Source organism: Aythya fuligula, chromosome 11, assembly GCF_009819795.1.
Source record: "Aythya fuligula isolate bAytFul2 chromosome 11, bAytFul2.pri, whole genome shotgun sequence".
In the NCBI taxonomy this organism is placed as follows: domain Eukaryota; kingdom Metazoa; phylum Chordata; class Aves; order Anseriformes; family Anatidae; genus Aythya; species Aythya fuligula.
The window spans coordinates 13,154,746-13,179,809 of NC_045569.1; the positions used below are offsets into that span (position 1 = coordinate 13,154,746).

The 25,064-nt window shown below is 40.0% G+C and overlaps 1 protein-coding gene across 4 annotated transcripts in view; it reads right to left on the bottom strand.

Annotated features, from left to right (window-relative positions):
* ARNT2 (aryl hydrocarbon receptor nuclear translocator 2) overlaps positions 1 to 25,064 on the bottom strand; it is a 107,466-nt gene that overhangs the window by 39,141 nt on the left and 43,261 nt on the right. For all 4 annotated transcript variants that reach the window (XM_032194626.1, XM_032194625.1, XM_032194623.1 and 1 more), the window contains 3 exons: positions 9,800 to 9,902; positions 7,086 to 7,151; positions 6,547 to 6,632 (listed from right to left, as the gene is read on the bottom strand). In XM_032194626.1, coding sequence (XP_032050517.1) covers positions 6,547 to 6,632; positions 7,086 to 7,151; positions 9,800 to 9,902 — 255 coding nt within the window. The remainder of the gene's footprint in view (positions 1 to 6,546; positions 6,633 to 7,085; positions 7,152 to 9,799; positions 9,903 to 25,064) is intronic.

Consider the following 25,064-nt stretch of genomic DNA (forward strand, 5'->3'; position numbering starts at 1 on the left):
TAGGTGTAAAATGGTTAACTGAGGATTGCATGATGCAGTTTGCAAAGGGAATCGGACTCTGTTTCATCCTACAAAGCTGTGAGTGGAGGAGTGAACCGAGCGCAGGACAAATTAAATGATGTGGTAGAAGGAACACAAGGACGCTGACTTTGATGCGAAAGGAATGCAGCAGTGTACAAAACAACCACATGAAGAAAGAAAATTGGAGCAACAGGAGAGGACTGTAACACTTTGGCTGGAGGTCTGCAGCAGGGACTGCATGCCTCTGGGGACATCGCTCAGCCCTGAGCTCCACACAGGGCAAATCTGCAAGTTCAACCGTCAGCCAAAAACCAAAACATCCTAAAAGCCAGCGCCTGAAGTAACGGCGGTTACGCTCAGACAGCTCGGTAGCAGAGGTCTGATTTCACTGATGGTGAGTGACTCGAGATCCTGCCACCTCCAGAGGATTTTCTTGGGGGATGCTTGGTACTTCTGAGAGGTAGGCCGCTTAAACACAGAGAAGAGTGCTCTTAAGGAGGAAATTTTAGACCTTCTGATTGGATAATCTTAACCAAAAGATCTCTTTTAAATGGAGTTTTCCATTTGGAGAGGACAATTTTGAAGTATGTTCCTGTGACTTCAACAGCAGTTTCAGTCACTTCCTCAGTGGCACAGTGCATTGAAATGACAGCAGAGACACCCAGCTGGATGGCTTCCACTTTGCATAATCTTTTTTTTTTTTTTTGCAGCTTTCAACAGCACTTTCCTTTTTAGGAACTTTGTACAATCTTGCTACTGTCCAAATAAACTCAAAGCAACATAAACAATCTCCAAAATTAAACCAAGCTAAGAAACACTATTTCTGATGGAACTCTGTCAGCAAGGAAAGGTGTTGATCTAAACTTCACCTTTTGTTGTTGTTGTTTTTTCTTTTTTTTTTCTTTTTTTTTTTTCCTTTTTTTTTTTTTTTTTTGCAAGATGGAGTATATTTGGTCTGCATAACACACTGGAAAAGTTATTAGTTGGTTTATCCCAGAAGACACATTATGAATAATAAAAAAAAAAAAAAGCTGGAATTAATCAATACGTGACCCAGTAAAGTACTGACATTTTTCTAAAAGTGCCCAGGGCAAAAATATGCCAAAATGACTGTCCACTTGTCTGCAGTGTAGGGGCTGTTCCTGATAGCACTCCACAGATGGAAGTTATTTTCTTAAGACAGATTTTGTTAAGACAGGTTTGTGCAGCTCTTAACAAAATGTAACATTGCTCCTAAATTCATCAAGCACCATCAGCATCATCAGAAAAGTTCCAAAAGCATGCAGGAGAGCAGCCACGCTGCTGACCTTTAGAAGACATGAACAAAATAAACATACATCAGTTACTCACATTCTTTACATGTAACCCTGACAGAGGCTTTATTTCTCAACACCAAATATATGCTTCTCTCGAATAATAAATATAGTGCAATGCTTGTTCAAGTTAATATCAACATTTTACACAGCTAAGCCTGCAACTGAGCATCACAAATAGAACACTGTGCTGTTGGAGGTTATATTTAATTTCCAAGTGTCCTGTGTGCCAGCAAACAGTTTCCCACAGGGTAATGGCATGTGTTTGTGTGGACATAAGGAACTTTTTAGTTTTCCCATTGAGCTTCCAGTTGGCTCTAACAACAGAAAAAAACTTCATTTTCTGCCTTCTTTCTCCGTCCTTCTGCCCCACGCTTTCTGCGAGACACAGAACTGTGGTAGTGGATTTGTGGTTTCACTTCACTACACTCAAAAATAAATCATTTGTGGGTATTTAGAAAGACGTGAGTGAGTGCCCAGTGATCTCTAGCAATCCCCTATAAATGCCTATCTCCATCAGAACCATTACTGATAGAGTTATACGCCTGTGCATGAAACTGCACTGCATGCGATTACTTCTTGTACACAACAGTGGGAACTGTGGATATTTACAGCATACCAAAGAAAATGATTGTGAAAATCCCACTAAAAGCTGAGGTTCTTTTTTTTTAATAAAAAACAAAGCAAAACCCAGAACTTTAAAATGACAGTACTGCAAAGAATATTCAAGCAACTATTTTGTTTTGTATTGGAAGAGGGAGTACTCTACACAAATGTCCAGATTCCAGCCAAAATTTTAAAATAACCTAACAGCTTTGGCATGCTGTGGTTAAGACGTTACCGTAAGTCTGACTTGGAAGACCAAACTGTTTCTTTTTTAAGATAAAAAACTAAGGAGGAAAAAAGAGGAAGATTTCAACATTATTTGAATTCAACATTATTCTGGGACTTTTTATTTGAAGTTTTTGAAATGAGGATCTATCTAAGCCTTTTCTTCACAATGTTTTCTTCTGCAGGTCCTGTTTTTGATTTACAGAAAACTAACAACATCTTGACAGACTGTATCTTCTCTCTCCACAAAATATTTTCCATCAATTGTTACAGCATGAAAATAAACTATTAGGAACATATCATATGGACTACATAAGATTAATTTCCTTTCAGGAATAAGACGCTATGGGATGAAAAATTTGTAATTTTTTTTTTTTTTGCTTAAGTTCAAAACTGAATGATCAGGAAAAGGTCAGCATTTCTCAGTTTTGTGACTGGTTATGAGCTTGAAGCATTCTCTGGGCTAAGAATCACACGGTCTTCTAGCTGGGCTGCCTCATGGGAAACAGGGGGACAAAGCCTGGAGCTGGTACACAGCCAGTTTCAAACAAGGGGGCTTTTCATCTCATTCAAAATAATGCAACACTGCACTGTCGTTACTTATTCTAACATACACTCCACGTAAGAAATGAACAACATAACAGGTTGGAATGTTGATCTGGAAGATCTGAATCCTCTCACTTCCACAGAAAACTTACCCTGATGCAGGGTCCACCTAAGGTCAACTTAAAATTTGTGAGCGTATGGGTGTGCACATATCATATGCTGGGGCTTGTACATGCACTTAGAGCTTGACCCTTCTGCTGCACACACAAAGGACAATGAACAGACCAGGAAAACACCCAGTCTGAACAGAGCCACCCCTCCAAGCAGCTGTCTTCCCTCTGTGGTTCACTCGACCAAAGGCAAACCCCACGGGATTAAGGGAACGGCGAAAGAGCACCTTCTGCAGGGGAATGCAGAGGAAGCATAGACTGTGCCCTTGGTCTGCTTTGCTAGGAAGGAAGCAGATGCTGCCCAGCTGCCCATGGGCCCTGCCTGCTCCCTGCTCACTTCTGGGAGGACGACGAGGTATGATGCTTCCTCTGTTTTCTCTCCCGTCTATCACAAAGTGACAAAGGCACTACAGGCAGCCTGCCAATAAGTAGGTGAGCCTTGCTGCTCCATAAGGTGAGAAAAAAAGAAAGAAAAAAAAGGCTAGATGGGCAGAAGTGATTTCACACTGACCACAGACATGAGACAAAACTGAATTTGCTTTCTGCTTTAGATCTCCAAAAAGCAAGCCCAAACCTTAAAACATGCCACCATACTGATGACAGCTGTTCATAGTTCATTTGTTTTCATGTTTAAAATATTCAAATTACCTGAGTGATTTAGCATAGGTTACTCATAGCAGCAACTGTCAAACCTTTGACCAGCTGCTCTATCACATTAACACTGATGGTGCATCAGTTCTTGTCTTAGCATTTCTGCATCACTACTGCTTGTGTTCTATAGCGTGAGACTGAAAAAGAATTAACACACTGGCGATGGACACGGCAATACAACCCAGAAAGAAAAAATACTGGGTGCTAAACAAATTTAATTAAGTGCAGATTAAGTAAATTTGCTAAATATTTGCTATTTTCTTTATGGAGTATGCCTTATGTCTTAGTTGCATAATACACGTGCCACATTGCATACTGTGAAAGAACAAGATATAGAGTTTATATTGGAGTGTCCATTTGGCAATTGAAAAATAAGTGAAAATGATACTTTCTACAGATAATTTTTATAACAGCTGACATTTGGCACAAACACATTTACTCCCATGAATGCATAGATGATGAAAAGGCTGGGGGCTTGTTAATTGCTACCTGACTTGAAAAAAAGTAATTTTATTACAGGGTGGAAAAGCTTCAGCAAATTCGATTACTCGTGCAGTTATTTCATTTGCTTTGCACATTATGGTTGAATTACTGCTGGAAATGAGAACAAATGTAGTAATGTTGCCACTGATTTACCCAAATATACTGGAAGCCAATTCAGCCTTTAGATATTCCCATTCCCATTCAGCTCCTAAAGACGCCGTATACATGATAATCACCAATACAAACTGGGTAAGACTTGGGGGTGAGGGCAAATAAATAGTCATGAAAGATGTCTCGATTCTGTACTATATGCCCTGAAAAAGGCACTGAGGCGTGACTGTGACGAGTAACAATCTGGATGGTAACATAAAAGAACACTGAAATTCCACATATGGCTCTTAAAAAAACTAGAACATCCCTTAGGACTGTGCTATAGTTTGGAGGCATTAACATTGTGGAGGAGCACTGGGATATCATAGGGGGAGCACCATGGGATTTTGAGGAGAGGAGTAACAGAAATGGGATGAAATTCAACATTTCTAAATGCATAAGCATGCACTTGGGGACCAATAACTGCCACAGACTACAGCAACAGAAACGGGATGAAACTTCGTATTACGAAATCAGAAGATCACACAATTCACAGCTATTTTTGTTATAAACTGGAAGATATTGAGTGACAACAACTGAGGAAAAGACAGTCTGGTATATATATTAGGCGACTTAAGATGCCAACAGGATGCACCATATAAAAGAGAAACAGACCATATCATATACTGCCAGTCAGGACAGGAAATACCCTTTTCATTATATATCACCGCAGTATCATCTGGAACAAGACTCTAGCTCTGGTGACCCACATTATGAAGAGTGAAGTTAAAAGATGAGTAAGTGCAAAGAAAAGAGTACATAGTAAGAGTGGAGATTAGAAGTGGGATGGTTTAACCAAGCAAAGTAAAAGCTGACAGGATATTAATTCCTTCTGGAAGTGCACCAGAACACTGGAGACAGAAACCAGAAAATTCCTGCTTGATCTTATGTGAAAGATAGTCCAAGAATACTGACATAATCTTCCCATAAACTACTGAAGACGAGACTGGAGAGGATGCTAAGCATGGGACAACTGTGTGGTTCTGTAGGAGCTATAGTAGGGGAAAACACCTCACAGCCCTGAAACGTTAGGACTCTAAGGTTCCAATACTGTACAGCAAGCTTTTCATTTTAAATGAGCGAGGATCTCCAAGAAATCTCATTTGACCTGCATCTTTCTGAAGAGACATCCTGTATATCACAGCTAAATTCACGTATGCTTGGGAATACCAACAGAAAGGCCAACCTCTTTGTGGAAGCAAACAAAAATGTTTCATTTTCATAGAGCAATTTACATACACTGTTCTGTTCACTCTTCTGGGATTGAAATGAAATTGGAACATCTTGACTTCTACATCATGCTGAAGTATATTAAACAATATCAGTAATAAGAGCTGAGGTTTTCACTGTCTGCACTGTGGTCTGAACCAGCACAGATCACGTATGATATAAATTAGCCCCGTTCTTGGCTGCAAAAGTTACAGAAAATGTCACAAGCTTCAGTTCTGTACTATTTTAAACATGTATATTTGTGTGTGCTTGTGTGCAAGATGAAAATCACTGGTAACTGAACTATTATATAACTTCTGAAACTACAGTTCAGCAGGAAATCAACAAGAGGTTTACGCCTGTAATCTGCACACCCGTGTACAGACTCGGTGCAAACTACTTTTAGCATTCATCCCTGCCTAAATGTGATTTATGCTTGTGGTATACAACCGCAAAAGGGCAGGACAACTCATGGCTTGATTCATGCCAGGCGCTGTCATATTGCAAACAGCCCTCTTCAACTACTGCAAATGCCAAGGTCAGCCAGCCCAGTTCATGATGATGTCTGGATGAACTCCATTGTCTCCTCTTTGAATTCTTCCAGGGTAAATATTCCCATGTGCAATACTAAGTTACAGAAGGTAAACGTTTTCTCTGTAGTTCAAAGAAGCACATCAAGACATGTTTCTCAGAAAAACAGCCTTAATAGAGAACTTATCACAAACGCTGAACATTCTTCACTACCACCACCACTTTGAAGCGAAGACCTATGCACCAGAATTGAAATTACACATTTTCATATGTGGGTTCTTGCAACTTGGTACTTAAATACAAAAGCACTAGTTGGTGCTTTATAGAGGTACAAGCACTCTGTGTTTACCTTCTTAAAATCTGGCCATTTTTATGTGGGCTATCAGACTGAACTTTTGGCTTCAATTGCTGTAGTCCTGCATTACTGACAACTCCTACAGCACTCCATGGCAATAAAATTGAGAAGGGTTTCACAGGAACAATGAGGAGATTTTGAAAGTGTAACAGCTGCTGACTGCTTGATATTCAAAAGCCTCTAAAATCTGATAGAAGACCAGCTCTGTACCAGCAAATGGATCCTGAGCCATGTTTCCATTTCTTTTTGCAGACCGTGCGTTGCACATCATGTACAAGATACACACCTGCTGGTGGCCATGCCTTGATATAGCCAGTGCAATGGACAACAGCATACTGTGCTTCACCTTCTTTTACTGGGCCAAGGCCATTCCTAAATGAAAAGGAAACACAAAAATATCATGTTGATTGACATGCAGAATAGCTTTACATTTTAAAACTACTACTAATGATTTATCGTTAACGTTAATATTAGAAACAGCCATGACCCTAGAGTTCTGCACAATATCAGCTCTATTATGATGCTACTCAAACCTTACCTGTTCTCCACAATACTGCTCAGAGAAATACAGTGAAGCATATTTCAGAGATGGTACTGGTTAAAGACAAATTGAGTAACTTGCTCACAGCCTGCAAGAAGATCCAGTGACTGCCACAGCTGAACTGAGTGGCAAGCTCTCCTCCCCTGTGACCCAGGGCTACTTCACATTGTACGCCAGTGCAGATGTTTGTCCTGGTAGTACTCTTCGGCACTTGAGCATTAGACCAGTGGAAAAATGAGAGTGCTTATGGCAACTGACTGTTGCAGTAAATTAAGTAATAGTACCTGTATCTTTTTCTCATGGTGGTTATTCTGTTCAGAGGTAAATGATCCAGAGGAGCATTTCCACACCTAAAAGTAAATTCATATTTGAAAGGGCTCAAAAATGAACATAAATACCTGAGATGAAAATGCATTTTAAGATCTTTATTAGTATGCATAAGTAGACCGTAATGGATATTTATTTCCGACAGGAAGTCCCAGATACATCTTTTCTTAGAACTTGCAGCTTTCACAGCTCAAGCCTTTTGGGTATACTACTACTATTTTCTCTATGTCATAAAGAAAAATAAAGATTCCCTTCCAACCCCCCAAACCTAAGGACTATTTGAAACATTCTGAGAGTGGCTTACACTTCAAGATATAAATAAGATACACTTCACAGAAATAAATTACAAAAAGAGTGAAAACTAGACAAGTTTGTGTCAGGTCCCCATACACCGACACAAAAAAAATCGCGGTGTATTAGTAGCTTTCTTGGACAGAGCATTACAACTGCCACACACCAGCTATAACATTGTTAGATATTAAACTAATCTTTGCAAGAATGGACTATTTATACTGACAAGTAATTTTGTTTAACACTTGTTCCTGTATATTTTGCGGCATTTCTATGTGTAACAGCATAATTTTAACAATCCGTTTGAAGCTAAGTAAATAGTTTGAAGGATTGAAACAGTTCGTTTGCAGTTGACAAAAAGAACAATAACAATGAAAGAAGTAATCCCAAGGAAAATTCACATTATTTGAGGATCATTCTTCTAAGAAGGTTTTTATTTATTTATTTTTACCAGTCACTGCCAATGAGAAGGAACAAACAATTGAAGTGAGATTTAGAATTACAAAAACAATGGGGCTACTGGAATGTCTAAAACTACTTTCATGCACTGGAGTTTCCAGAATCAGTGTTAAAAAATAACTGCAATTTGAATTGTTTTAAAAGCTGGGGAAAAACAGTAAACAGGACATTAGGCCTTCCTTGCACAAAAAAGTCCTCCTCACATGACTACTATGTGCAGCTTGGAGGAAGGGAAATCAGTGTTCCAAGTGTCTCTCTGCCAGGCTGTATTTCTTTTCCCCATGAAATTAGCAGTTAAATGTAGTAACACCACAGGATTCAGGCTGCTGTCTTTCAAAAGAAACAAGGCGCTGCCAACCAGCAGCATCTTGCCCATGCTGGCAAACCACAGCTGCTACACCCAGAAATGTATCTGAAGACATCTCCTGGCTCCTCAGACTGTAACAGCCTTGCTAAATAACATCCAAAAGCCTAACTAGTAAGCTCTAACCATCCTTGGCACTGGCTGTGGGTTGCTGTCTCCTTGTTAGAGAAGAAAAGATGCTTACTGAATAGCAAGTGTCAGACTTAACGTCTCTGAAGAAATCTTTGAAGCCACCATATTTTGTTTCCTAACAAGCTACAATAGAGAAAACTACAATTAACGTTACTTGAGAGGATGCGTGCATGATACTGGATTCATAATTTCAAAAGCCAAATACAGTTAAAATCAACAGGAGCAGCAACCTCATATATTCCAGAGCATTGAGAAAAAAAAGTATGAAAACAGGTCTTCGGAGTGTAGCCCTCATCCTTCAATTTTGAAGCATTCTCCTTGTCTGATGAACACTACTGTTGAAATACACATTTCTTACTGCATCCTCCAACACTCATTATTTGTTTAAATTATGGCCATTACGCTGCATATATCACTACAAAGAAGAGCGAAGTCAAAAGCACAGGGACTCTTTGCATGGACTGAGTATGCCAAGGCATAAAAGGAGCTACAGCTTTCAAGTCTGATGTTGCAGGCATGAAGTATACAAACCCCTTATAAAGGCACCTACCAGCCATATATTCTGACTCCTTGCATGACCGGAAGAATATCCACCACAATTAACAGAAGCACATGGATCTGTTGTAACGTGTCAAATATTTTGGTTTGTGCGTTCCATTCCATAACAAATTCTATGTCATCTGTTCTCAGAGTACATATTGGATATAGGTTGCAAATGCAATTATGTACTTCCCCCCCAACCACACTGAGAGGAAGTTATTGCAATAGCAATAGACATTTTATCCAGTTTGCACTACAATAAAAGTGTCCACAAAGCTCTAGTCAGAACCATCGGGCAGGCAGACCTCTTAGGAAGCCCAAGCAATACAGGAGAAGCTGGAAAATTGCAAAATAAAAATCCTCCAACAATTACTCATTTATCTAGAATCAACCAGCTGACATCTGGTTAATTCATACCAGGCTTAGGTTAATTCTTCCATAGCTGGCAAGTTTGCAGCTGAATTCCTGTTTGTCTTCAAGATTCTTGTAATATTATTGGTTTGTTGAAAAAATACACAGAGTTGGGCTTTCATTACACTTGCGAAAGCTCAGTTCCCAAAGTATCGATTTGAATAATTTGACCAGAAGAGACAATTGCTTGCATTCCAGGGATGAAGTTGTCATGCAGCTCTTTGGGGAAAGCATACAACACCCAATACTGATAAAAATAACTGCAACACAAATGAGGTACTGCTTTGTCATTAATCACAAAGGAAAACAAGTTTCAGTTTTACTACAGTTACAAAAGTAAGTATTCTGGAAATTCTTAATAGGAATGCGTCATTACAGCTTCAGCTTTTAAACAAGGTCAAATAAGTGCAGCACAATGTCTGGAGCCTATAATTCGAGAAGAGACTGTAACAGGAACACCGGGTAAATACATACCTCATCCTGCAAATGAAAGAGCGTCTTGATCCCATGCACATTCTCATTGAGGACTGCTGACCCTCTTTCTTTACCGTTCCAGTCTTCAAGTCCAGGATTCGTCCTAAAAAATCAAGGAAGAGCAACTAACGTTTAACACATAAATTGAATCCCATTTACTATAAAATAAGATGACAATAAGCTCATAAACCAAATGTCATTAGTCGCTGTGGGGAAAAAAAACAAAACAGCTTGATCCTGGTCTCACATTGGTTATGTGCTGGCTTAACTAACGATTTCAGCAAAGCTGACTGTGAGTCACAAAAGTGATGGCTCTTTTCTTGACTGGCCCTAGACCAGCTTCCAAGCCAGGGTCAAATGTCTGGAGGTGGGGTAGGCAATTACAGCAAGAACAGCTTATTGACTTGATCTGCTTGCTCTGCTCTTTACCAGAAGTGTGGATAAAGCAACAGGCACCATTTCTCTGGCAGCTGCTTCTCCTCTGTGCTTGTGCGTCTCTCCCCATCGTAACAACACCTCATACATACAGGCTTATAACGATGATAAGGAACATGTAAGACCAAGTTTTTCTCCTTGGTAATGAGACACAAAATATGTCACAGCAGCACCTATGGTACAGCCATTTCAGAGTTGATCAAAAACCGACACAACAGCATTTTTTGAAGTTAAATTTCATCTGGATCCATGAGATGATCGGACTCAACACAACTCTGTGCAAGGTCCATGGCTGGACCCTGCTGATCTGCGTGAGCTGACCACAAAGCTCAGCCTCTCACTCCATAGACACAGCAATGAGGAGAGGACCAATGGAGGGAGAGCTGAGCTGATGCTCCTACAGTAAGCTGGGGGAGGTCTTCAGGAAAAAAACAACACAAAGGTAGCAAAGCAGTAGCATGACTTAATCTTTCCACACTCCTAAGACAAAGCAGAAGGCAGTGAGTACTACAGAAAGCTTCTGCCCAGCAACACCAGGGTGTGGGTATTAACTTCCTGTAAGTTCACAGAATCACTGAATCATTAAGGTTGAAAAAGACCTCCATTATCAAAGAACTAACAAAACTCTCTTTTGCATCTACAGCTCGATCATTAACAGATGAATATAAAATGTTGCTTATTACAAAAATGGACTAGCGATGAATCACTGGCTCAGCTCCACAACGCTTCAGGGCTGCATACACCACAGAAGTGACAGTGGCCAAGAGAAATGCAGTGGAACAGCTGCTAGACAACTAAATTATACCCACCAGTGCTGATGACACAGGCTGTGAGCAAACCCACATGTTTATGGTGGGTACAGTACCTTTCAATTATTGAAAAGATACAAGCCTATGACTTCCAAGCCTTTACTGTGATACAACAGTATCCAAATTTATAGTAATATCACCTACTCTGTCTGTACTAAATTGGAGAAATATAGAATATATTCAAAGTCTCCCTCACCAGATTTACTCAAAGGTCTCTGTCCAAAAATTAAGTTCTGAAACAACTCTACTGGCAACCACACGCATTTCAGAATTGCTTTAACTGAAAGTATTTACCTCCATCCAAGAACGGGAATAAAATTGTTATAAAACAGTTTAAAGATACATATATGTGCAGGACGCCACAGCTGTCCACATGAACATGCGTGCTAAGTCAAACCATTAAAAGTGTTTTTTCTCTTTGAATCCAGTAACTTTGTCATGCATGTAAATAAAAGAAGAGTTGTTTGTCGTGCACTTCAGTTTTTTTCTTCATTGCTACATAAATTCTTAAAGTGACGTTAGTGAACAAAAAGCTGTTACTGTAAACGTAACTCAAACAGACAACAAAAATCTCTCAGTTTTTGTCATGAAAGAGCATCTATAAATATACTTCGGAGCTACGTGGCTGCTAAGCTTAAAATTGCTGACACATGTTCCTTTGGCAAGCCTGGAACCCCCAACAAGAAGTCACAGTTTTTAAGATTAACTTTTTGTTTAGCAATGCCTTAGAAGTATGTACCAGATAAGAAACAGCAGTCTAAATTTTGCCCTGACTTACAAAATCACTGCAGGGGGTGAGGGTGGGGGTGAGTCAGAAATGTTTGGTACGTAGATATTATGACATAGCTCTCTCAGCAGTTTGTTTCAATAGCCTGCCATATGGGCTGTAACAATACATCACCAATTTTGATAAAGAACATGCAATTTGTGTCTTTTACATTGCTGGATGTTTATGATCAAATTGTATTAAAATGGAAAAGAATTATAGTTGAGTAGACCAAGGATAAAATTTTCAGCTTAGCTGGAACCAGTCTGCCAATGCACTCCTGGAAGAAGAGGGATTTGTCAAGATGTGGCATAACAGGGCTCTCAACAAAGTTGGAGCTTTTAAGTTCAAAATACCAATGATATCAGGTGTGCAGAGTGTGCCTGGTAGAGCAAACTGAGAAACAACTTGCTATGAGATTAATACACAACCAGTGCGGCCGTGCTGGGCAGGGAAATATTTGTGACAACTTCTTACTGCTGTGAAAATCTGCAGCTGCAACAACACGACCTCACCTGGTCTCAAGGCAGAAGTCACAGCCGTGTCTCCTCCCCAGGCTCTTTGCCACTGCACGCCTGACTCTGGGAAGGGGACTCCACTCCTTCCAGCACAGAGTTGCAAAATCATTTCCTACCTGCTTTAATATCATCTGCAACTCACTGTAGCTGCTCACATGATGGACCTCAGTGGGTCCCACTCTGCAGGCAAGCAATCTGACATAAATCACGACTTCATGCCACACATGCAGCTCAGTTCAAGGAGATGGTACACTCTGGAGATAGCTCTGTCACAGAACCATAAAATATTCATATCTCTCTGTGTTCCTGCATCCTCTACACTAGCAATGCCTCTGCAGTGATAAATGCTCATTTAGCTTTCTCCGCGGGAAACCTTCATAAAGTAGATCGGATGTAAAAGTTGGCAATTATATTCTCATTAATACGAAATGTTTTAGGATGCTCCGACAACTTCCTCTAACTGAACAGGCATATGTGCATTTTCTTTCCTTTCCTCTTCTAGTTTCTTAAGCGGAACAATTTTAACGAGGAAACGCAATTCAGTGCCACCCCCAGCTGAATCCCTTATGAGCTTCCACACAAATTAATAATTGCACGTAGTTCACTTTCACATGAAACTTTTCCCCTCTCCAGCTTCAGACACAACCCCCAGACACAGCAAGCACAGGATGCATGCCTGTGACGGACACTGCTGCCCTGTTACCATTTACAGCAGCTGCACACTTCAGAGGAAATCAGAGTTTACTCTGCTGCAAAAGTGAAAGTGAATACATGACCACAAGGCTTATTAAAACCAACACATGAATCACTCCAGTTGGTCTGGATATAATTGATAATTTATTGAAATCTACCCATTAGAGCCCACTTTCAGAGGGCAGTATTGCTTAAACCTGTAATGTACCCGTTGTCCTCTGAATCCACCACGCAATTCAGGAACTCGACCTCAGCTGTTGCTACAGAAAAAGGCTGTCAGAGGGGACCACATAGTTGAGGACAATGTGCAAGAGACTTATTATTTGGGTAAAATTAGAGAAGCTAAATAAAGCTCTTCCCACTGAAGAGAATAGTTAAGCAACCAATTCAAATAGCGAGGATGCATGCCAGGAGCATTCCCTTTGTGTTATGCTGCAGTGTGTTTTCAAAGATGCTCTAAAAATGTTCTCGTAACAATCAAGGAGACAAAGGTTCAAATTGGCAGTAATAAGCCCCTTGTATGTGCAAGCAGTGAACGGATTATGCAGATACCTTCCCCTTTTGGACCTCCAATTGCTACTGTGAATGTTCAAATGCCTTTTCTGTATTTGCAATGCTTGAGATGAACCCAAGCCAAAGCCTGGCCTGAGCCTACCGGCGTTCATGGGGTTTCAAATCTGGAAGCCTGGCCCAAATCCATCCTCACACAATAGCACCAGCCTGCTAGAAAATTTGTTCCTCCACGTATAAGCACTGCGTGCTAGGATTTATAGCCCGATTATCAAACACAGCCTGTTCTTTGTTAGTTTTTCTTTTTTGTTGTTGTTGTTTGTTTTTTTTTTGGTGGATCCAAAACTCCGTAGGCATCTACACCTAATTCTATCTTAAATGCTTTCTCTGCTGGATTTTCCCTGGAGAATCCCCCAGTCTGTAATTAGAAAGAAGGGCCCGTTACATGAAGGTATTCTTCTTTAAAAAAATCCGTGCAAGTTGCTTTGTAAATGTCTTTTTCCAAAAATTATCATATGGTATCCAGATCCAGGACTGGAGTTTGCAGCATGGAAATACCCTTCTCTTGCATCCAAAGGCTACTTCTACTTGCTTTCTTGGTTCAGAAGAGGTTTGTTTTGGCCTCATGCACACCAAAATACTGTTGGCAAAGCTCATGATACAACTTTCCATCTTCCTCCAGCTCTGGAGTAGATCACCTGCTGTCTTGCACAGAATCTTGGAGTTGATAAGGAAACAGTTTGAACTGAAAGTAGTCTCACATTGCCTTCAAAACAATAACCTTCAGCAACCCAGCAAACTTCATGCTGTAGAGGATAGTGTCTTGCCTTACAAAGAACAAGGCGGATATTTCATAATTATTCTCTGCCACTGGATTGTCTACATACTTCTTTCCAGGCAAAATAAAATGAAGGTGAAACTAAGTTTGGTTTGGACAAGATAACAAAAGATGACTTTGTGTTCATCAAAAATACTCCACAGGCTCAGGGAAGAAAAACAGAACGCAGGAATACTGCACCAAAAAATTCTTATGAAAACCAAAAACAGCTTTATCTTACTATAAAAACGGAAAAAGCAAGACAGGGATGCAGGAAAAAAGAGGAAATAATGAAAATAAAATAGAAGTGATGCTCAAGGATACAAACATAAGCTGACCCGCAAACTGAAATGTCAGAAAACAAAAGACTTATTCTGTGTTGATTCTCCCTGTTCGTATGTGAAGCCTTCAGAAAGTAGCAGCAGTGATATGTACTCCCAACTACTAGCTGCCAGCCCATCACACAGAAGTGCAACCCTGCAAATGAACTACTTATCATTTATGATTTTGTACGAAGGAAGCATAGAAAAGTCTTGATCATCCAGGAGACCCAGCATCACGGAGTGGTCTCTGTGTACTTTGGTATAGGAAAGATGTGAAAATGTGAAGGCAGCAGCCATGGTTGGAAGGCTGATTCTCTACAACAGCTCCAGCAGATACAAGATGTTGTCCACTTGTCCGCTGCTTGGGACAAACAACCAAGTTCCAGAAAACTAACTCACTTTTTTCCCTCCCCCCGTTACCAGTTTGCACACATCCACCAACTACTGCTGAAAATTCAGCTTTGCACCAGCTGACAGAATTGTTCTTGAAAACAATAGATGCATTACGAATACATAAACAAAATACTGTCAATAAGTTTAGATAGCCTACAATTCATCAATTTATTTTAAATTACTCTTGCTAAACTTATGCCAGAGCAAAGCAATTATTCTGCATTAAATCAACAATTATAGGAATAAAAAGACAATTTTAAAATGGATACCATTATAATTGTAAGGCATGCAGTTATGTCTCATGCTTAGTGCATCTCAGCAACTGTTTTAAGCTTTATTAAATTTAATAAATAAGCTTCCACCCTGTGGATCCCAATATAAAAAAAAAATTACAAATTATCTACAAATATGCTAAGAATCAAAATAGAAATACAAACACAATATGGGTGTTCTCCCTCCAGGACGTCATGTTCATAAAAACCAGAGGCCGCTCACAATATACAAATAAAACAATATGCATTCAGATTGAGAAAAAACTGCCACAGCCTGGAAATATGCTGCTGGCCATCCAAGTACCTTCCAAAAAGAGAGCATTCCTTCAGCATCTCAACACCAAAATAGGAGCTACATGGAGTGAACACACTGCACAACACAATCCTAGTAAAACAGTACCAATGAAAAATGCCTCTTTGGCCCCCCATTGAAAGGGGAGCACAAACACGAGCAATAGCCTAAATATTTCCAAAATAGGTGGACTTATGACCATCAAAACTTCGTATTACAAACCAGGGACAGAATCGCCTGACTGGCACCAGTTAGAGTGTGCACCCAAAAGCCAACACTGATTTTACAGCATTCCTCTCACTTGCATCAGAGGCTGCAGTGCAGATCTCACAGGCAGTGCCTGCTAATCTGTTTTTTATTTTAACACCACTACTTCATAACGGTCTTTTAAATCTGCAACAAAACCACCAATTCTTAATAGCACTTAAAATACACGAAGAGGTCACAAGGAATGCACGGTTCTAGAAATAAAGCTCCTGATGAGGTTGTTTTTACAAAACACATTTGCTACCTCGTGATGCTTAACTCATTCACCAAATCACCCTGTCACAGGCAACTCCAGTGTGCCAGCACTGGCGTTCCTTAACACACTCACTTTCTCCTGAATCAGACACAGCACCGCCACGCGGGACAGCTGCCAGGACTTGGAACAGTGCAGAACAGATGGGTTCCTACCAGACGGGAGGCTCTTTCCTTTTATGTTTCAGATTTATGTGAAGTATAGTTTTAATTCACGCATGGAAAGTGGTCGAGGGTCTGGGTGGTGCTGGGGACTGTTCTCCAGGCTGTCCCCCCTCACTCTGGGTACAGGAGTCCTTGGATTCTGCATGCAAGGCAGCACATCCCCTTACACACCTCCCACCCTTGCTTCCCAGCTGGTCTGACTGCAGAGATGATGGGACTTGCCCACCAGAGACTTCACCCTACCTCCAAGGCTGTACAGCAATACACCATTTATACCTCTCCCCACTGCTGTATAAGATTTCATGCCCTGGTCCAACCCCTCCTGGGATCTTCAGGCATCCAACAGGCTCAACACAAAGCAGCTATAACCCTCAGACTTTACCGAAAAGGGCACGGACAGCAGCAGGCATAACAGGGCCAGGAGTGTGGGGCAAGACTCTGCTGGGTGACAACAGGCAAAGCCAAATGAGGCACAAATGCCACTGACAGCAGTGCTTCCAGCATTCAATAATTCCCAGGTATGCAGAGAAGGTGCATGTGGAATCTCATAGCTAGAGACCTAGAGGAACAAGTCGTAGCTCTTTCCTGCCTTTTTCACACTTGCCATTTCACAAGAAAAATTGGACATATTGACAGACTGCATGTAGGCAGGGCTCCTTCCAGAATCGAGGTGGGATATTGCCTGACTGTTCAACAGCATGGTGTGGTGCAGAGTAACCATGCCATGCAGAATAACCCCAGACATCTAGAAGAATGAAGCCACAGGGATGACAATATACCAACACCCCTTCAGAATATCACACAAACGTTAAATCAGTCAGCCTTACACAGCCAGAAACAAAATCAGGGACCACAAAGGGCTTCCCAGCTGTCATTATTCTGCACTCATATCAAGCAAGAAGATCATGGGATGGCATGGACAAAATGTGGTTGCTCTTGCTCTGAAGATGAGTGCCTTCCACACAAATGTTATGAAACTGCTTTAGCTCTCACAGGCATAGGGCTTCTCTGCTCTTGTGCACTTGTTTTATCACATAGCAATTAGCAGCACTGTATCCCACATTACAAAGCATCGTTAATATATCAATAAGCAAACACAACAGTATACAAAACAACTAGCTGCAAGCATGTACTTCTTGTTAGCAGACGTTAAAGTAACATGCAGAGGAGATCTACACCCTTATTCCTATTTTAGAGATAAGAAAACGGAACCAAAGAGAGTATTTTCACTTGGTCAGCCAGAAGCAGGAGGTGCTGTTAGGATCAGGGCCGAGTTCACAAAAGCAATACAAGTTATCAACACACTGTAGATGTAGATAGTAATTCTCAGTAACATAATCTATAGTGATTCTCAGAAGGTCCATAAAGTCTCATGACAACTTTGTGCTTATGGGGGCATAATCAGCTTACACGCGAAATGTACGAGTACACTTCCAAAAAAAGACTAAAGACTGGGTGGCTGATTTATCTGTCTTTAAATCCGGTGATAACCTCTTGGTGTACCAGTATAAAACCTGAAATGAATTAGCCCAAATAAGGAAAATTTCACTTAAATTGAATACCCCATGTTCATGATGCTACTTAGAACCACAAAATGCTTTCTATTGCTCATTTTTCCCTTTGCACTCATGAAAAAATTCCTGAACTACCTATCCCTTAATGATGGATAATGTTCCATTTATAAATATAAGCCATCAAGGCTCATTTTTCTCACTGGTCTAGCTCCTCAGGGGGACTATTTGACCCTCTCTGGTGATACTAAGGTTTACATCATCTAATTGCAAAAGGCGTTGTATAAGCATTAGAGTCAAGTTATGACATTCTTATAACAGAATGAAGAGCCAATCCAATCAACAGTATTCTTTTTTTTTCAAAAGAGACGAAGTAATGCAATTGAAATGCAGCTATTTTTAAATTCTGTCTGTCCCTTACTTACCAACTGGAGACACTAACCAGCAAAGGGGGAATTGAAAAGCCTTCTCCCCATCCCCTCTTGTTTTTTAATAAGAACCCCCTCACATTACACAGCTGTTTGCCTAATACAGTTTGTTCTTATAAAAGCTCATGAGGCCAAAAGGTCTCTGCTGTGACTGCCTTCGTGTTTGACTAGCCAGACTGCATCATGTAATTCTCCACAGTGTTGGGCAAATATGCATCCTTTTAATTAAATTAAAAATGAAAGTATGTGGGCTTTTGAGACACGCTGTTGAATTAAGTTTAAGGGACTATCTGAATGGTTAGTGTTACAGATCACAAGCAATTTTCTGTGCTGATGGACCTGGCAAAAAATGGACCAAAAAAAATTCCAAGCAAATAATTCAAAGCATATCATGAAAGTTAAGTTATAACATTAAAAACAAACAAACAAACAAACAAACAAAAAAACACACACACACACACAAAAACAAAACACTAAAAGCATTTGGAACTCTCAACAAGTTATCTTATGTATGGGAAATATTCATCAGGCTAAATAAAGTAGTTTCTGCAAGGTCATACATGTGAGCTCTCCATATACAAAAATACAACAGCGCTCTCTCTCTATTATTTCCAGTTCCCCACCTGTAAAGTGGGATGGCGATCCTCTCTTTTTCTATTTTTACATTGACCATTTAAACTTGTACAGCAGCTTTACAGCACTAAAATGCTGCGTAAGGCCTGACACAGTCACATTCTGACAGGTACTTCTAAACAAATAAACACCACTGAGTTCATGTCCCCACGAGCGGCACAGTTATGGCAGCACTTCTGTAACAACTATCAGATGTATTTGAAGGAGCAGAAAAAAATTGTCACACTAAGGCCTGCCAAAGACCCAAGATACAAAACTCCTCAAAGACAAAGCAGCCTTTCTACAGCTAGAAAAAGGATCTAAAACCCCAGGAAACAGTTACACCAAAGTACCATTAGCAGAAACTCCCACCACAGGACAGCCATCCAAACTAACTCTAAAATGTAATTTATTCCTTTACCATTCACAGCTGCATAATAAATAAATACATAAAGCTTGTAAGTAGCTTTTAAATTAAACTATTTGTTCCACTTGAATGCTCAGCAGGAAGCTTTACTGGAAAACACTTCTGCCAAAAAAGCTTCAAATTCTTGCATTCTGAATTATTTGTATTTCATTATCAAATTCAAGTAACTGGAATATATGTTTTATTAGTAAATATTATTATCATCTGGTTCTGAAATTAGGCTGTGGTCTGTTCCACAAGCCAGTGACACACAATGGAACAGCCCATTAGAGAAAATAAGTAACGAATGCTGGATAACTTTGTGAGATATTTTGCTGTGGACAGAACTAAATTTTAACAAAAGAAGGGTGAAAAAGTAGGAAGAAAACAAAATGCCCAGGGAAGCTGTCTGGTTGCTTGATATATTTTTAGTGGATCTATGCAGACCCAGGAGTTGGGCTCAGTGGTCCTTGTGGGTCCCTTCCAACTCAGGCTATTCTATGATTCAGTGACCACATCACAGAAAACTGGTGATAAGCCACATTACCACACTAGTAATGTCCTGACATATGGAAGCATTTCCCTCCACAAGCCTCTGTGCAGGACCAGGGCAGGGCAGGTGGGTGCCATAGTCCCAGCAAACTGGCAGGGAATAGAAAAATAATGTGGAAGTGAAGCCTCTGCTGTCCCTCTACTATGAAATAGCAGAGCTTGAGGTAAGGAGGAAAAGATGCCAGCAGCACGGATTAAGCCAGTTATCCCCCACTTGAAGAAAGTAGATGCTTGGGGTGGAAGACTATCACTTCAAGGTACCGCTCCTACAACTCATCATGCAACAGTAAAATATTGCATTGCATTGTATTAACTTAATTGAGACAACACAGCAGTCTAATGTGACTGAAGGAAAAGCTGGTTCCCCACAGGGCAGATGTTAAAGTTAATACTGCACCCTCCCAGCATCTGTGGAGTTTCCGTTGAACCATCCGAGATTTACAGTGGGCTGCAAGCAGGGCCAGTGCCAAACGGCTCCAAGAGGCACACTTGGACTGCTTTATTGGCAACGTGCTAACCAAAGAAATTTTGGTATTTGTGAAACACCAATCTTTTTCAAAAGGGGAAAAATTGCTAACTCCATATATTTCATGATGTATGAACACAGTAAAACAAAACAGAGCAGGTTGAATAAATATTGAACATTAAAACAACAACAGAAAAGAAAAAATCCAGCAACTGAAAATGATCCAGTCAAACATCTGTGATAACAGACCTAAGTACACAGCACTTTCCAAGTGAGAAACTCATTATGAAGACTAAAGAGAAATAACAACCACAAAACCCACTTGCACATGCATGCCCAAGCACCTGAAAACCCACCCTAAAAGCATTCCCTAATGCTATTCAGATGTAATAAGTCTGTCTTAGAGTACTAGTCTAATGCTGCTTCCTTATTTTTGTAAAAACATGTACCAACCTCTTTAAGCAACCACTATAATTAGCTCATTTTTCTAGCATTGTCCTTAACAGTATCAACAGTTTGACAGGAGACAGAATACTAGCAACTGGTCTAACATACAATACATTCTTTATATTATTATTATTATTATCTAGTTATTTAGTAAAGTCACGTTAAAAGTTGAATTTATTATCACTAGTTTTCCTTCCAGTACTATCCACCCATACCAAGTGCCTTAGCAGCAGGGAGACCACTGGATCTGTGTGTTTGTGTAGGAGTTGCTTTATGAACTGTTTTATGCACATCTGACTTCTCCCAACATTTGGGATTTTTTTTTTTTTTTCCCCAGAAACAACCCTTGAGACCAAAGCAAAACAAAATTCTCTTGGAGTAAGTTAAAGAGATTAAATGTACCATACATTTAAAACATGATCATTTGAAAGTACCTATTTTTTTGAGAGGAAACTACGTTCTTCTATTTCTGTGATATTGTCCAGTGTGTCAAAGGGCAGAAATAACCTTCCAAGTCCTCTTCCTCGCTTGAACAGCACAAAAAGCTAAATTCCATGCTCCTCTTTGCCTCTGTAAGACCATGCAACCACATTCACTGCTCACACAGTCACAAATGAATGAAGGATTTGTTCCATCCACTTCAACAGAAAAACAGTGTGATTCACTTGTAAAGGAAACCTCAAGTCCCATACATGTAATTTAATGCACAGAATGTTTAAAAGTTTCCTTGTCTTTCTTCTGGATCTCAGTACATTCACAAATTCAGACAAACCTCATTCACACACCAAGCTTTTTATTTTGTCAGATAGAGTTGGCAAACCACAGTATATCAAATCAAACATCAACAGAAGAGAAGTGGGAAACACAGAGGCTTTGGGCATCACTTCTAAGCACATTAGTGGGAGATCCAAGATGTACGTGCCATACCAGCACAGCTTTCTTGTTTCATGCTCCTAAGCATCTACTGTACTCATTTCCTTGCAAACAGAACAGGGATGGGGGAAGCAGAACACTCATTTCCTTCATCTGACACGTAAAAACAAGTTGAACAGTCTAAAGCAGAAAAAACACTAATTCCTTTTCATGGCATTGCCCAAGTTCAAATGCCATCTCTGGCTGATACTGTGACCTTCTTGCTACCAGAACAAACAGTCCACACAGCTGTGGGCAGATTTTTGTTCTTTGAAACAATGGCACAGAAATGGGCTGGCGGGTATGGAAAGCCTTACATCTGAAACATCCTCTTCATTCTCCGCAATGCCGGTGGGACCACATAACTTTGCTGAAAAACAGGTAACACGTGGTGATTTGGTATTTGTCAGAAATGAGCTGAATATTTTCCAGATTTAAATATGACAAGATGCCTTGCCAGATTTTTTTTTTTTCCACCATAAAACCAGACTGAATCCTGAAATACCCAGTTCATGTGAACCATTCATATATTCTATACAAGACCGTGAACTCACATCTTGAAAAAACAGGGACAAACTCAATGCTTCTGTTTTCAAAAATTTCTGTTCCCTTCCCCTGCAGGTGCAATAATCCTGGCACAGCTGTCCCAGGCTTCCACCCTTCCATGGAATAAAGCAGGGTGTGGGTGGGTGGAAAATCCCATAAAACGTTAAGAGTCAAGGTTCAGACAGTTCTGCAGAGACTTAGAAGACTTCAAGACATCTCATATCATGTATATGGAAACTTCATCTCCTCCTCTTCCACCTGCCTGCTGGTACAGTATGTTGTTTACCGGACAACTCCTTCTCTTCATCCAAGTGGTTGTTAAGTTTCATGGACATTCAATGAAAATGGTGGATGATGAACCGCTGTTTTGTCCCAAAATAAAAGACACATGTAGCTATTCTCCCTATAAACATAAAAATAATACAACTTGTTCCCTACCTGTCCAGAGGCTAATGGTCTTACTAGGTCAGCCATCCTGTGCTAAAACGTTAAAATCTGAAGTGTTGAGATCTGGTTTTAATTCTCTGTACTCTGACTTCCTAAACTGCTGGGCTGGGCACGTTTCAGAGGCAGATGGTTGTTTAGAGTTCATGCACTTAAAAGAGTTCACAGAAGAAGAAAAAATAAAGAAATAAAATGCTGCCAGTTGAAACAGCCCTCTACATGCACAGTACCTTTCTGATGCATAAAACTCTGATAAATACGCTCTTCAGAACCAAAGGCCAAGGAATAAATTCTGAAACAAGCTTCACTACCACTCTTTGTTTTGTCAACTGTCTCGACAAAGACATACTTATATGAACAAAAGAGAATTTTTCTTTTTCAAGGAATTTGAACAGCTCTGGGTAGAAAAACATCCATCTTCGGCAAGTATCTTAATCACCACAAAACACAGAACAAAGACAGATTCTGTCAGAAGACATTTCTGAACATATTTTTTGGTATAAAAATTCAGGCAACAATAACTCTAATAGATTTATTTTTTAATTATTAATAGGCTGACCCAATTTTCAAATAGATTAGGAGAAGCTCCCTGGTTTGCTAATATATTGCAGAAGTCATCCCATTAATTAAATGTTTTGATAATGCATTACTTTTTCACTAATCATGAATTTAACTGCTAGTGATGATTATGACATTTAAAGCGTAATGGCAGTCGATTTGCCAGAGCTGAGTTTCTGGGCATGCCTCAAGTCAGTCTTTGAATCTCTTCAGAGAATTTTGCGCATGAAGCCAAGGAAGAATTTCATCCAACTCTTCTTCGTATCAGTTGGATCCTCTCCTGAAACGGTAATTCAAGTTGGAATTCAAAACGCTGACAATGCATAAGAATCACATTTGCACTCACGGGCTGGCAGTATATGAGAGAAGTGCCCTTCTTCTAAGAAAGATCACGCAGAAATCAGAGTTGAAGAATTTACGTGGAGGCGTAAGATAGCACTCAGCACAAAAATCCTGTGCTGAATTTCAGGAAGAACATCTGTTGCAAAGAGAAGTTATTCCTAATCTTGTCTCTCACATGGTTATTTACTGTTTGTTGAGCATTTCCCATCTGTTCAGTGCTATGGAAAGCTTTACTTTGCTTCTCCGTTGGTCTCTGGCATTGCCCTCTTTTGAATTTAACACTGTTTTTCCACTTTTTACAGACAATTTGACTCTATCTACAGCATCTAGATTTGGTGACTGTGTGTACAAACTGTGCTTGGTTACAGCAAGTTTTGCAGTTGGACAAAAAACTGCACATGATGGAACCATCACCACCAGAAAACGTATTACTTGAAGGTTCTGAAAGACAGGTTCCTTAATCCAAACCTCTGTTCAGCTAATATAGTGGTATTTCCACAGTACTCATGAACCACTGCAAATTGCACAATGCACAATGGTCTTTTCTTCTAAAAAGGTACCTATCAGCTTAATTTTTGCTGTGGTCAGTCACCTTTTCCATCATAAAGTTCTATTTTTTTGTACTTATAAAATATGGCAATAAAATATTGTGCCAAGACTAAACTTGGCATACAAGTCATGTCCAGAAGTAACCTCAATTAATATTTTTTAGCTAGCAACTAAATTGACTTAGTCATTTTTAAATCGCTTGAAAATGAAAGCTTTGGAGGTTCTGGTTTTCATCACTTCCTTCCAGTCACAGGATCACAATTTCAGCATCTTTCAGCTACTCAGCTAAAATGGTTTGCAAAGACTTCTTCTGAACATGAGGGTCTCAAGCAGGCTTTGTGCATGGATGGGACTCTATATGCTGTTCCTTGTCTCACCTTAGCTATAAGGAAGCGGAAGGAAGACGTTATATATAGATTACAATGTGCTGTGCTGCCTGGAGCTCCAAGCTGAATATCATAAACTTGTAAACATAGTGGAGGTATTCTTCAAAAGCTGTTTTTCTTTGTACTTAACTTGTTCTAAATTCTGTCCATCTTCTGGGCCATCAGAGATTTTTTGTTTGTAGCCATTTAGAGGCTCTCACTTGCATTAGGATTCCACTCTGCTGTGTGTTATTCAACCACTTCACAACCTCCAACCCCGAACCTGCATCTGAACCCCAACATCCATCAAGTTTCATCACTGCATCCTAAGAACAAAGAGGTCTTTGCAAATGGATCCTACTATGGGATCTGACCTCATGCATATTTAAAGTAATTTGTTTTTCCCATCTGCAGATTTCCAAGAACAAAAAGGGAAAATACATTATTACTCTGAATATCTGACCCATTCTAATTAATCATGCCCATGACACACGCAAACCCTTCTTGGGAGCACCATTTGTTGCTATCAAGTCTCAGCTGCTGTCTTTTCTAGAGCATTTCAAACCATACATACAGTTCAGCTTTCCCTTTGTCACAATGTGTTTGCAATTAATG